The sequence below is a fragment of the Tricharina praecox genome (assembly GCF_024521635.1).
Source record: "Tricharina praecox strain CBS 144465 chromosome Unknown BZA05scaffold_10, whole genome shotgun sequence".
Lineage (NCBI taxonomy): Eukaryota > Fungi > Ascomycota > Pezizomycetes > Pezizales > Pyronemataceae > Tricharina > Tricharina praecox.
The window spans coordinates 944,026-956,464 of record NW_026250412.1 but is presented as its reverse complement, the minus strand read 5'-3'; the positions used below and the strand labels follow the sequence as shown (position 1 = coordinate 956,464).

General features: G+C 56.2%; 3 protein-coding genes across 3 annotated transcripts; all 3 read left to right on the top strand.

Annotated features, from left to right (window-relative positions):
* The first annotated feature begins 6,063 nt into the window (after nucleotides 1-6,063).
* On the top strand, nucleotides 6,064-6,987 carry BZA05DRAFT_396514 (uncharacterized protein). Its single transcript, XM_051483537.1, has one exon. The coding sequence runs from the start codon at nucleotides 6,292-6,294 to the stop codon at nucleotides 6,862-6,864; it is 573 nt and encodes a 190-aa protein (XP_051340157.1). The 5' UTR covers nucleotides 6,064-6,291; the 3' UTR covers nucleotides 6,865-6,987.
* A 1,385-nt stretch (nucleotides 6,988-8,372) lies between these two features.
* On the top strand, nucleotides 8,373-10,243 carry BZA05DRAFT_396511 (uncharacterized protein). The gene has a single exon (XM_051483536.1). The coding sequence runs from the start codon at nucleotides 8,580-8,582 to the stop codon at nucleotides 10,137-10,139; it is 1,560 nt and encodes a 519-aa protein (XP_051340156.1). The 5' UTR covers nucleotides 8,373-8,579; the 3' UTR covers nucleotides 10,140-10,243.
* On the top strand, nucleotides 10,188-10,938 carry BZA05DRAFT_396510 (uncharacterized protein). Its single transcript, XM_051483535.1, has 2 exons — nucleotides 10,188-10,225; nucleotides 10,247-10,938. The coding sequence occupies exon 2, from the start codon at nucleotides 10,491-10,493 to the stop codon at nucleotides 10,710-10,712; it is 222 nt and encodes a 73-aa protein (XP_051340155.1). The 5' UTR covers nucleotides 10,188-10,225; nucleotides 10,247-10,490; the 3' UTR covers nucleotides 10,713-10,938.
* The last annotated feature ends 1,501 nt before the right edge of the window (nucleotides 10,939-12,439 follow it).

Below are 12,439 nucleotides of genomic sequence, written 5' to 3'. Positions count from 1 at the left end.
GGTATGCAGGTATGTATGATACCAGTGCTGATATTAAACGCTGACTGAATGACACTGCGCGATGCATGTATGCATCGATGGGGGTGATGAGAGGAGGCCTGGATCCGCCGCTGCCGCTGCCGCCTGGGGGGGGTAGACGCTGACACGAGTGGGGATTCCCACTCTCATTGATGATTGCAGTGTAACTACCGTAGTTACTGTACTCGTGCGGCGTGTTCCGTCGCAAGATCAGATGATGAGGTGGGGGTCGTCGTCGTCGTATCCCGCTGACTGTGGACGATAGGTTACGTCAATTATCGGGCCGACGATGCAAGGCCAGATATGTACATACGGTACCGTATCTGGCTGCTGCTGCTGCTGCTCTAGATGATGGTCCGTTTTCTCAGGTACGCCGCTCAGGTACGCCGCTCACAGGCAGCCATTAATTGACTTCAGCCTGTCAAGTTCAAATCCGAAGAACACCGGCCGGCCGCTAAAAAACTGTCGGCGTAGTAAGCCAGGACCGTAATCACTAGTAGCCATCCAGAGATCTCCAATCCGCTTCCGCCCACTCAATGCCGTCGCCTGTTCACTAGGTCTTATGTATGCATGCATACAATTTATGCGTAATCGTCCATGCTTGCTCCGGGGGGATGCACAGCCAGGTCCGGGTCCATCCCATGCCAATCCTATGCAAGGGGTGCAAGGGATGCTTCCAGAACGTCTGGAATCCGCACGATGCGGAGTGCACACTGGAGACAGCAGGCGGCGAGAGTGCTGTTACTGTCGTCGACATAGAGCGTTCCCGGAGACCGGTTGGTACATAACCAAAGTGCGTCACCCCTCGATCGATCACCGCATGTATGTACTGTACATACATACGTGCAGGATCTTGCAACAGCTTGCAGCCGGGGAGTAGAACCTGGCGACGTCTGTCGTGCCCCGTCCCGTGACCCACCAGTTGCGTACTTGGTTCAGGCCGCACGATGTCGTGCCTGCCTACACATTCAGCCTGCTCCCATCCCATCCGACTCTGCCACTCTGCATGCTCCCATCCCATCCTACGCTGCATGCTCGACTCTCAACGTTCCCGCCCCGTGCCGGACTGACTGTGCGTTTTCCCCTTCCATCTCCGAACCCGGGTCGCCGACTGGTAGTGTCGAGTCTCGACGGTACCTAGCGTAAGTAAGTAAGTAAGTACGCCCCGCACCCGCCCCGCACCCGCACCGGCGGCTACGCCACGAACCATTCGTTCGCTCATTCGCTCGTTCGTTCGCTCGTTCGTTCGCTCGTTCGTTCGCTCGTTCGTTCGCTCGTTCGTTCGCTCGTTCGTTGGCTTAGGTAAGACGGCACTTTTTGCTGCTTGCTGCTTGCGTGCGCGGCGTCGTTCGCGGCAAATGCTCGAGAGTCGAGACAGCCACGAGTTTCCTACATACGGTCCTACGTACTCTAGCTACGCCTGGCCGTTGATCACTGTCGATGTCGCAGTCGCTGTCGCTGTCGCTGTCGCTGTCGTGGTCATATGTAGCCTGGCCCGGTGAAGCCAAAGCGTGTAGAGTAGATAGCGTCAGCACCGCACGGCGCACGGTCGTCGGCTGCCGTCCGAACGTGGACTAACGTGTTTAACCGAGGACGGGTGTGTGGTGGGGTCCGCGACTCCTCTGTGCGGGGGGTGCCCGGGGAGGGAGGGAAAGCAAAACAAGCGCCCGCCCTGCCCTGCCTGGCCCTGACCCTGAGCCTGACTGCAGAACTTTGGAACTTTAGAACCCAGAGGATAATTCTAAATAAAGAAACTCTGGCTCTGGTGTGCTGGGCTGGGCACGGTGTGGGCGGTGGGCACTGGGAACGGCGGTGGGCACTGGGAACGGCGGTGGGCACTGGGCTTACTCTGCAGAACTATCCCCCCCCGTCCCCCGTCCCCCGTCCCCCGTCCCCCGTCCCCCGGTTCCCCGTCCCCGATCAACTCGACTCGACTACACTCGTCTCGTCTACCGGTAGTTAATATGGAGGGAACCGCAAAGAGCATGGGATGTGACGGGGGCGCGAGGTTCAATATCCGCGCGGGATGGATGGATTTGGACTCTAGACGGGGAATCGAGTCTGCGCTCGCTAACTTGGCACATCATCCATGATTCTATCCGCCGGGTGCGAATAGATAGCACTGAGTACTCTTGGCCAAGCCTTCAAGGCAACTGCCGTACGTAGGAGGTCTACGTACGAACTATCGGCAGGTGCTCTGGACATTACAAAGCTTTCTGGGCCCAGCCAGCGAGAGTCCTAGACAGCGAGAGCGGCGGGGCGGGGTACAGTGCGGTGCGGTAATCAATACACTCGGTAGTAAGTTAGTATGAGGTATGTGCCTACCGCCAAACGACGAGACGTGTCGCATCTCCAGTCTCCAGATCCCCGATTAGTTACTGACCGCCTACCTGTGTATGTACAGGCGAGGCGAGGAGAGGCGCGGTGGACGTACTTGCCTACATAAAGGGTATGTAGAGTACCTAGAGCACCTACATAGAGTACATAGAGTACCTAAGCATGTACAGTACAGGCTGCCGGCGCCAGGTGGTACTGGTGATACTACAGCAGATACATAGTACCGAGTGACTACAGTTGAGCTAAAAATACCCCTAGCCTTTGCCTGTACTTTTGCCTGTGTTTTGCCTGTGCTTTTTCCTTTCACTGCCACAGCCACTGTCAAGTTTCATCAGTCAACAGCCAACAGCCACTGGCCAGAGCGTGGCCCTTGCTTCGCACGCTCCCTCCCCGGCCCCTCCCCGGCCCCCTCCCCGGCTCATTCCCCGGCTCCCTCCCCAGCTCTCTCGCTCGGTTCTCGGGTCAGCGTCCGGTGCGCAGCCTACACATGTCGTGTACCTGCTGTACCGTACCTGCTGTACTGTACCTGCTGTACCTGCTGTACCTACATACGGTACTGTACTGTACTGTACTGTACTCGACATATGTGCATGTGTACTTGTACATACACACGCCACCAACTCGACATGCGGAATGATGTACTGTACCTACACTGCACGGCACGACACTATACTTAGTAGGTAGCCGCAGTACACGCGGCGTCGTCGACACTGTAGGTACTGTACTGTACTGGTGGTAACACGTATGTAGGGTACCGATGATAGTAAGGTACCCCGTGCCGTCCGCCGCCGGGGTATGGCGTGTGGACACTGGACACTGGACACTGGACACTGGACACTGGACACTGGACACTGGACACTGGACACTGGACACTGGACACTGGACACTGGACACTGGACACTGGACACTGGACACTGGACGGATTGCAGACTTGCGTTGTCTGCCACCACCATGAGAGGAGCATATGATGCAGGATACATAGCAGATCAGATAAGATATATCGTCGAAGAAGGTGCTAACTAGTCGGATCGGTGGATCCGAATAGCGGTAACTAAAAGCCAGCCTAGCCGGATCTAGTAGCACCTCACGTTGGAGGAGGCGGCAGCGGAGGAGCGCCATATTCGATGGCTCTTCGAAGTTGAAGCTGAATAGAACCTCAAATTCTCCGTCGCCCTTTATTTTCGCCGTTCCCTTCCAAGCTTTCTTCCAAGGCTACGTCACTATCCCGCTCTAACTGCTCTGCTCGGTCGCTCGCTCGCCCGCGCGAGCCGTAGTGAATGTTTACTCCCTACTACCCACTCGCCCGCCCGCCCGCCCGTGTTTGGGATGGAAGGGTGTTGGTCAGCCCTGCATACCGCCATGAAATCTCTTTGGACGGTGCGGTGCGGTGGGATGCATCCACCACCGTAGTGTATGCACCGTATGCGCTGGACTTATGCACTCTATGCGCCGCTGACATGACCGGCGCTCCGCGTGCGCGCTTCGTCGATGTTCGGTTTTCAGTGCTCACAAGAAACAGAAACGGAGGCAGAAACAGAAAGGCTCTATGATCGATCCCCCCCCCCCCCCCCCCCGCCCACAGGCGCTAAAGTCTGTTGGCAGGCAGCGGATACTCTAGTTTTTGATCGCCCGGCGGGAAAAAGTAAAAGTCCCCCTCCTGGGCTCGGCGTTTCGACTGGCGGTTGCGTCCTTTTTCTTTTCATCATTGATGTGAGGAGGTTTGGTTTGTGCCTTTAGGTATCCGCTTTCGGCGATGACCGTGCTTGAGAGGGACTACGGACTGCGGTGATGCTGCCTTTGGCTTTTCTCGAGTCCCTCCGGTAACTACGGTAGTCACTCCGATCGACGGAGCGACCAGACCAGCATCGTGACGTCGCAGTCACGACTCCCGCCCCGCCTCCCGCCTCCCGCCTCTCGCCGCGCCACAGGCCGCGATCTACCTATGTAGGCGGCTTCTTCAATTGTTATCTACTCTTCAGTAGTTGTACCATCTCCAATTCCAAAATAGGTGCCGAACCCTGAACGCCCAACTTGTCGCTGCAAGGACCGGTCCCGAATCCACGGGCGGCACTCATCTCATCTCATCTCATCTCATCCTGCCGAATCGAGTCGAGTCGAGTCGAGGAGGGGAGAGGAGAAAGAATCGCAGCACAAAACAGCACAGCAGGTACAGCACATACAGCACAGCCCGAGTGCAGATGTAGATGCAGATGTAGATGTAGATGCGGTGGGTGGACTAGGATTCCCGCGCCGCGCCGCGCCGTGCGGTGCGGTGCGACCCGGTACGGTAACTAGAGTAGAGCAGCTCGCTCTCTGGAGTCTAAAGTCTGAAGGAGCGGGCGGGCTCGGTTCCCTGCAGCAGCGAGTGAGGGGGGGTGGATGAGCTTCGCACTCGACGTTGCGGTCTCACCACTCCACCAGTCCACTCCACCGACACCGAGGCCAACCCTCACTCACCCACTCCACCCACCCTCGTTTCGCCCGGGTGTCAGTGTATCGGTGTAGTGTAGGTAGAGTAGTGTATCCTGTCCGTCAGGCTAGGCTAGGCTTATGTGAGTGCGGGGCGTGCTTTCTCGAGTTCGAGTGGGACGCCGACGATGATGGGGCGTCGATGATGATGGGCGTCGACGCCAGACGGGAGCCACCACCCCCAAACCCACCAAACCCCTGCGCGCCTTTCTCCCACCCCGTTTCAGGTTCGGTATCAGCGCACGAACGACCTCCTCGTTGACGTTTGGGATGGACGTGTGTGAGAGCGTGTGTGGGCGTGGGTGGGGGGGTGAGAGGGTGAGAGGGTGAGTGTGGGCGTGTGTGTGTCACTATTTTCGGTGTCACGGGTGTTGGAGTTGATGGTGGGGCTCGATGGGCTATTATTAATTGCTGCTCCTGTTGCTGTTGTTACTCTAATTGCTGTTGTTGCTGTTGTTGCCATGGAGGCGCTCGCGAGTCGCGAGTCGCGGGGGAGGAGACTTGTAAGTTGTGGCTACTCTACTCCAGAGCCGAGAAGTCCTGCTCCGGCCGCTTGGGAGGTACCGGTGTGTACATAATTTCGGCTGACGCTACCAGTACTTGACGATCTCGACGAAGCGCCGGGCTCTTTCTGTCTGTCTGTCTGTTTGTTCCGACGTTTGGGCGTTCATCGGTTGGCACATACATAGCGGTGGCAGCGGTGGCAGCGGGGACGGACTTGTGGCGGTGTTGTGTCGGTTTTCGTGCTCGTGTGCTCGTGTGCCCGTCTACTATACATGTGCTTTCAATCGTCCGTTCCACGGCGATATTAGGCACGGCCGCACGGTATCCTGGCGATGGATTATATTCGGTGCTTGATGTAGCATCATCGCCATAACCATAAGCAGCAGCAGCAGCAGCAGAATCTTCCTCCACAGGTGACATCCCGCCGGCGCAGCAGCAAGCATGCAGCTAGGTAGAGCACCCGCGATGGATATATGTGCACAACCATATCCATCCATCGCGGCGACAGTGCATAGCCTCTTTAATCAATATCAACAATCAATAGGTAGAATAATCTGCAGATGGATGTTGGGTTGGGCCGGTGGTAATACTCGTTGCAGTGATTGCCGTGCAGTGCAGTGCAGGATCGACCGACTGACCGGCCGATGGACTGACTGACTGTGGATTCGTTTGTACCACGCAGTAACTATACCTGACCGAACATCGATCCATCCATCTGGGCCTCCTCAGGCCTTTGACCGGAGCGTGGAAGGAGCATGTGTGATGTAGGTACATACACTGAGTACTTGCCCGCCTGCCTGCCCGTACCTGGCAGGCTTACCTTGCTTCTTCATCCGCTGCTGCTTGTGCTTCTTCTTCTTTTGTCTCTTACCCGACAGAGATCGCTCGCTCGATCGGTCTGTCGGCCTGTCGGGCGTCCATGCTGAGAAAGAGAGAGCGAACTCGCGAACTCGCGAACTCGCAATGCGTACTCTATGCGCAAGCGGCCATCGCGCGGATAGATACTTGCAGCTACATGTCTGCATACCTGATTCTGTGCCCTTCCATCGCACCGCGCCGGATCGATCAATCATCAGACCAGACAAGAGCGTCGCATCTCCAGCCGGGCGGCCACTAAACCGCGTGTGTACGTCCCTTCCATCGATGCTTCCGTTGCTTGCGTTGCGGCGGTTCGAGAAGGAGCTAGAGGCTAGAGCGACGGGTCGGTCGAGATGGATAGACGCCCCGCTACCAGACGTGCAGTGGTTGTGGCCCTGGCGGGGGGGCGGGGGACACTCGGAGTGGAGCGAGAGCAGCCAGATGGGACTGGGAGTTGCTACTACTCTACGCTGGCAGCCTGGCAGCCTGGCAGCCTGGCGGGTGCTCCTTGTGCTGTACTGTACTGTACTGTCCAATGCACCTGGCACTTGTTTACTGACTGACTTGCTTGCCTACCTGTTTGCCTACCTTGCTTGCTTTACTTACTTCTTACTTACCTTGCCGTGCGTATGCTGCGTGTGGACGGCAAGTACTATCTCGCTGCGCAGTCGGTTCTGACTCCATGTAATGTGGGTGCGTAAGTACCATGGTAAACTGGCTAGCTGCGTACGACGAAGACGGCCGATGGGACAGCCGCAAAGAGTCCTGCCAGAGACCAAAAGAGACGAGAGACGAGAGACGAGATGGCCCAGCGCTTCGAGCCTCCTCGTCGTCGCCGCCCCTGCAACTGCAACCTCCCCCCCCCCCCCATCCCCCCCCCCCCCCCCCATCCCCCCATCCCATCCCCCCCACCACCCTCACCCTCACCACCCTCACCCTCACCACCCACCACAACCACCACCTCCCTCCACTCCTTGCCTCCATCCCTGGCCCATTGCGCTACCGCCCATCCCTGTCCCTTCCACCCACCTCTACCGCAGCTCTGCCTCGAAATTTCTCCGCGAGACGTCGACGGCAACGCAACAATGTCGAGCTCAATCTTCCCTTATAAACCCCCGGCAGCTTCATCACTCACTCACGACCCAGGTTCACGAATTCCTTAACTAGCTCCTACCGTCCGCACTACCCCCCTCCCCCCTCCCCTCCCCTCCCCCAATCCCATCGTCAGTCCCCGTCATTCGTTTAGACGTCCATCAACCCCCCCAGTTCCTGATCTGCTTCTGCTTCAGCTTCTTCCCTTCGCTTTGGTTGCTGCTTCGAATCCTACATACATAGACTACATACCTGCCTATTGCCTACCGCCTATTGCCCATTGCCCCACTGCCTACTGCCTACTGCCTACTACATACTACATACTACATACCACTGTCGCCGTTAACTACTGGCCTCTACACTTCGATTCTTGCATCCTCCATATTATTACCTTCGTTCGTCTGGAGAGCTGGTTTCTCTTCGTACACACACCCCCGGCAATAGCTACCTACGCCGAGTCGAAACGCGAGATCAATACATACAGCTGTTTGTTTACATCGACAATCGTCCTGCATCGCACCGCATAGAACGTTTCGTTCGGTCCGCCCACCAATCGACAGCTTCCCACAGCTTCCCACAGCTTGCACTACACCAATCGTTCGGACGAGTTGGCCCGCACTTTTTTGTATTATCTATAACTCTTAATCCGGGACGTTCGTTCGTTGCGGCATCTCCTATACTTCGGCAGCCCGTCGTCTTATTTCTCCTTCCGGCTGGCGCTCTCCCGCAAATCATCCAATCCCACGGCGATCTTCGTACATCCCGCCGCTAGATTTACTTACGTAAGTTACAGCCCTGCTACGAAATCCTTCCCGTGAATCCTCAGCATGGCCCCTGCGTGGTCTTCCGGCTTTTCCTCTTGTGGCTCCCCCGTGTGCACACCGGAAGAAGCTACGATCGTCACACGGAAGAGGCAGTGAAGCGAGATGCATGCGAATCTTTCTTTCTTTCTCCCAGGTTTGACAGGCACGATGAAGGCTAACGGTTGCTCGCATGTCGATAAGTTACCTGTTTGCTTGGTTATCACTCTTTGTGGCACTACTGCATCCTGCACTGCCCGTGTTACGGCACTTCTGAGATTCTACGTATGTCAGCGATGGATCCTGTGCTCTCCCAGTAAGATTCGCCCTCCCTAAAAACGGAAATGGAAGAGGCAGCGGCTTCTTTGGGGCGAAGGGGCGAAGGGGAAGTCGAAGACTCGGTGCTGACGGAAACTGCGTAACTGCAGGGTACGGGACCACGTCAAGAGTGTTTTTGGACTCGCACAGACAAGCCCGGTGTACGGACGGTCCAATAATAACATGGACAACCTCCCTCGCTCGTTCCAGCAGCCTCTAGCCCTAGCTATGGACTCGCCCATCTCCACTGGTTCCTTCACGGTATGGCCGCCTACGCCCCGCCACGTCGAGGACAGTCCGACGGTCATTGATTCGCACTACCCTTTCTCCATGGCCGATTGCAGCCCGAGCGGCGACGGGGTCACGGCTCCTTGGGCGGGCGAAATCACGCCGCATACCCCCCACATGGCACCGAACGGCGTGGATATCCCTTGCTCTCCGCACTACGGACAGCAGCAAGAGAGTGAGCCATCCACAGTCGTGTCGGCCTGGTGGGGCAACGATACTGATGGTGTAAGTGGGGATTGGCGGCCCAGAGTCGGCTATTCCCTGTTGGAGGGCAATGCCGAAACCGACCATTCGTCCAGTTACGGTAGCTCGAGCGGCGGAAACGGTTTCCTGCCCGTCCCGAGCTACCAGTACGCACAGCAGCCGTCGGATCCTCTGAGATTGAACACCGACCTCGATGCGAGAAATCATCTATCCGATGAGATTTCGAGCGCGGAGCCCATCGCCACGTCCACAACAAGCTACTACGCCGAATCGGACAGCTCGTTGTACACCACCGAGTTCAGGACACCCCTGATGTCGGCCGTCACAACGCCGCACTCGCCCTCCGTCCGCAGCGTCAGCCGGACGAGCCGTGGGTCTTGCTCTCCCATCTACCGCGTCACCCCTTATTCCGCCACAGATAAGAAACGGTGGTCCGCTCCCGGAGATTCCAGTAATTTCTACAGTCTCAGCCTGGATCCGCAGTTGCAGGGTAGCCAGCTCCGTTCGCATCACTCGTCGCCCATCCGCACACCACCCCACACGCTTCCCCCATCGACACAGTCGTATCTGCCTTCTCACCAACACACCCTTCCCCGGAACATGACCTATCTTCCGGGATTCCTGGACCGTGGCCACCCCCACCACCCACACCCCCACCACCACCACCACGAACCCACCCAGCTGATGCCAAGCCCCTTCTACATCCCCTCTCACCCGGAAAACCACCACCACGCCCGGTACGCCGACTACGCCGAGCGACCGGACCTCTACTCCTGTCTGACCGAGGAGCAGATTCCACCCCCAGAGGAAGACATGAACCCTGCAGACCCCGAGATGAAACCCCACGAGCAAGACCTCCGTTTCGAAGGCGACCTCTACACCCCCCGCTGGGTCCGCGGCCACGGCAACAAGCGCGAAGGCTGGTGCGGAATCTGCAAGCCCGGCCGCTGGCTGGTGCTCAAGAACTCGGCCTTCTGGTACGACAAATCGTTCACGCACGGCATCAGCGCGGCCACCGGCCAGCCCTTTGCCGAACCCAGGGACATGCGCCGCATGGATGGGAATCCGGACGTATGGGAGGGTCTCTGCCACTCGTGTGCCGAGTGGGTCCCGCTCGTCAGCAACAAGAAGAAGGGGACAACTTGGTTCCGACACGCCTACAAGTGTCACACGCATAATAAGATCCGCGACGCTCCGAAACGGAGGAGGGAGGGGAGTTTGAACAAGAAGATTAAGGCGGCGTCAACGTAACTAATGATTTTCCTTTTTGTCTCTTTCTTTTTGTTTTCTGCATGCTATCACGACTATATGCCTTTCCTAGGATTTTTTCCATCATCGGGGGCGCGCGCGGGGGGGGGGGGGGGAGGGGGGTGGGGGTAATTAATGGGATGATTTGGGAGTTTTGCAATTGTCGTTTTGTTTTTTGTTCTTGTTTTTCTTTTTCTTTTTCGGTATTTTGATTTTACTTTACGATGTACTGGGGGGACAAAACGGCGTGGATGGACTCGAGGAATTAACTAGACTGGGCTGGACTGCACGGCATGCTTTGGCTTTGGAGAAGCTCTGTGGTTTTTTTTCTTCTTATCTTTCTTTTCTTTGAAAATGTTTGTTGCTCTTGCTTTTGCTTTTGCTTTTGGGACGGTTTACGCTGGGGGTTACGCTGGGGGTTACGCTGGGGTTTACGGTGCGGATTTCATCATATACTGGAGGGAGGTGTTACGGGAGCTTTCAGGGACTTATAGCCTTCAGAAACTTTTAGGGGAATGGGGGGAATGGAGGGGGTTTATTGATTTCTTTTTCTTATCATGTTTTTCAAGATTCTGATATACCTTGGGTTTCCTTTTTTTTCCTACTATTTTTGTTATTCGGTGGTCGGTGGTCCTCTGTATTCTACTTTCTACTCTACTTAGATACGGCTCTTTAGTTAGAGGTTGGCGCGGTTTGATTTTGTTTTGTTTTGGTTTGGTTTGTTCGAGATGGGGATTTAAGCAATTGACTGGACTAGACTAGACTACTATACTGTACCGTAATACCTAGCATTGGACTCGGATTACCTTAATTATCGCATCGTGAGTCGTGACTTCTGGAACTAGAGCTTTATAACAAATGCTGAGAGATCCCGTGTTGAGTACTCTACGTAGCCTGTAGGATGCGGGTGTACATAAATGATACGTAGAGTAGAGTACATCCATAGAGTACATCCGTATATGTAGTAGATGTAGTTATCCGTCCGTCCTTCGCAGGCTCGCTGCGTGGGTATTGGGCAGACGGATGGCGGCTGCGAGGCTGCGGCCCCTGTGTACTATAGTGTGGGCCCTGGGGCTCTGTGGAGTTTGCGGGAGTGTACTCTGATGGTATATATACGAGTAGAGAGGGGGAGAGGGCAGCATTAGGGAGAGGGCGATCTACCTATATAGTGGCTCGGAGAAAGGGCGTGGCATCCAGTGGCCCGAGAGAGAAAGATCTTCAATTTGCTTCGTATGTTTCGTATGTTTTGTATGTTTCGCACCAGGGAAAGAAAATCGCATATTTATCGTCGCTTCTCGCATAGGTACCTGTATAGACTGTGGATATATGTAGGGTCTCCACGTCCGTCGTTCCGAGAAACTCTGCGCCGCTGATCGGCGAATAGCTCCGCTATGGATTGACTACCCCTTCGTCTCCTTCCCAACCTTTGCTCGCACACATGGCTTTCTGCCGGCTTCTCCACCATGGGCCTCTCTCCATTTCTCGTCGCTGATCCGCCTCTTAAGGTGGTGCACCAATGAGGCGGGAAGGCGCATGTTCCGCCGTCGTCCGTAACTATCCGGAGCTTTGCCGGAGCCATCCTGCTCACTCCATGGTCGGCCGGCTCTTCCGTCACGAGTTTGGCTTATCTAATCTATGTAGTGGTCCGAACCTCGACGGACGGGACTAGGGACGAGTACGCTCGGGCGACAGACAGCGCGTTGTGCGAAGCTCAAGATAAAGCTGTGATGACACGTGCGGACAATCCCTCCTCTGGTCACGTGTGGCTGTGAGATTTGGGCCCTTGCTGAGCTCAGCCTGACCACGCTTCGGGTGGGGTACATTGCCGTTTGGACAATGGCTATCTTATCGCATCGATCAGCCGCCCGCCCTCCCCCTGCCCCCAAAAAACCGACGAGAACCTTCCATGGGTTAAACCAACTGAGACGCTAACTTTTGGGCCGCACTGCACTCACTCCTCCTCCTCCTCTTCTCTCCACCAGATCCCCGTCCCTCAAATTAGTTGACAAAAGTCATTGGTCGCTGTGTCCACTTCCGCTTCCCGCTCCCACTTTTTTCCTTCTCACTCCCTCCCTCCAGCCTCCCTCAGACTTCTCAACACAGTTCAACTCCTACTCCGCTGAGCAGTAATAACCCCTCCCCTCCCTTTTCTACGCCTCCACCCCCCCTCGCTATCTCTCTCTGTACCCTCCCTTGTCCTCGTACCTGTGGATTCCCACCCTCTCACTTGCACCGAACGAATCCCGCACACCGCCGCTGTCCATTCGCTCACGAGATAACCTCCCCCCAGACTTAATCCGTGT

What these genes read in the sequence shown, in the direction of transcription:
- BZA05DRAFT_396510 (XM_051483535.1), top strand. Translation starts at nt 10,491, where the DNA reads ATGTTTGTTGCTCTTGCTTTTGCTTTTGCTTTTGGGACGGTTTACGCT.
- BZA05DRAFT_396511 (XM_051483536.1), top strand. Translation starts at nt 8,580, where the DNA reads ATGGACAACCTCCCTCGCTCGTTCCAGCAGCCTCTAGCCCTAGCTATG.
- BZA05DRAFT_396514 (XM_051483537.1), top strand. Translation starts at nt 6,292, where the DNA reads ATGCGTACTCTATGCGCAAGCGGCCATCGCGCGGATAGATACTTGCAG.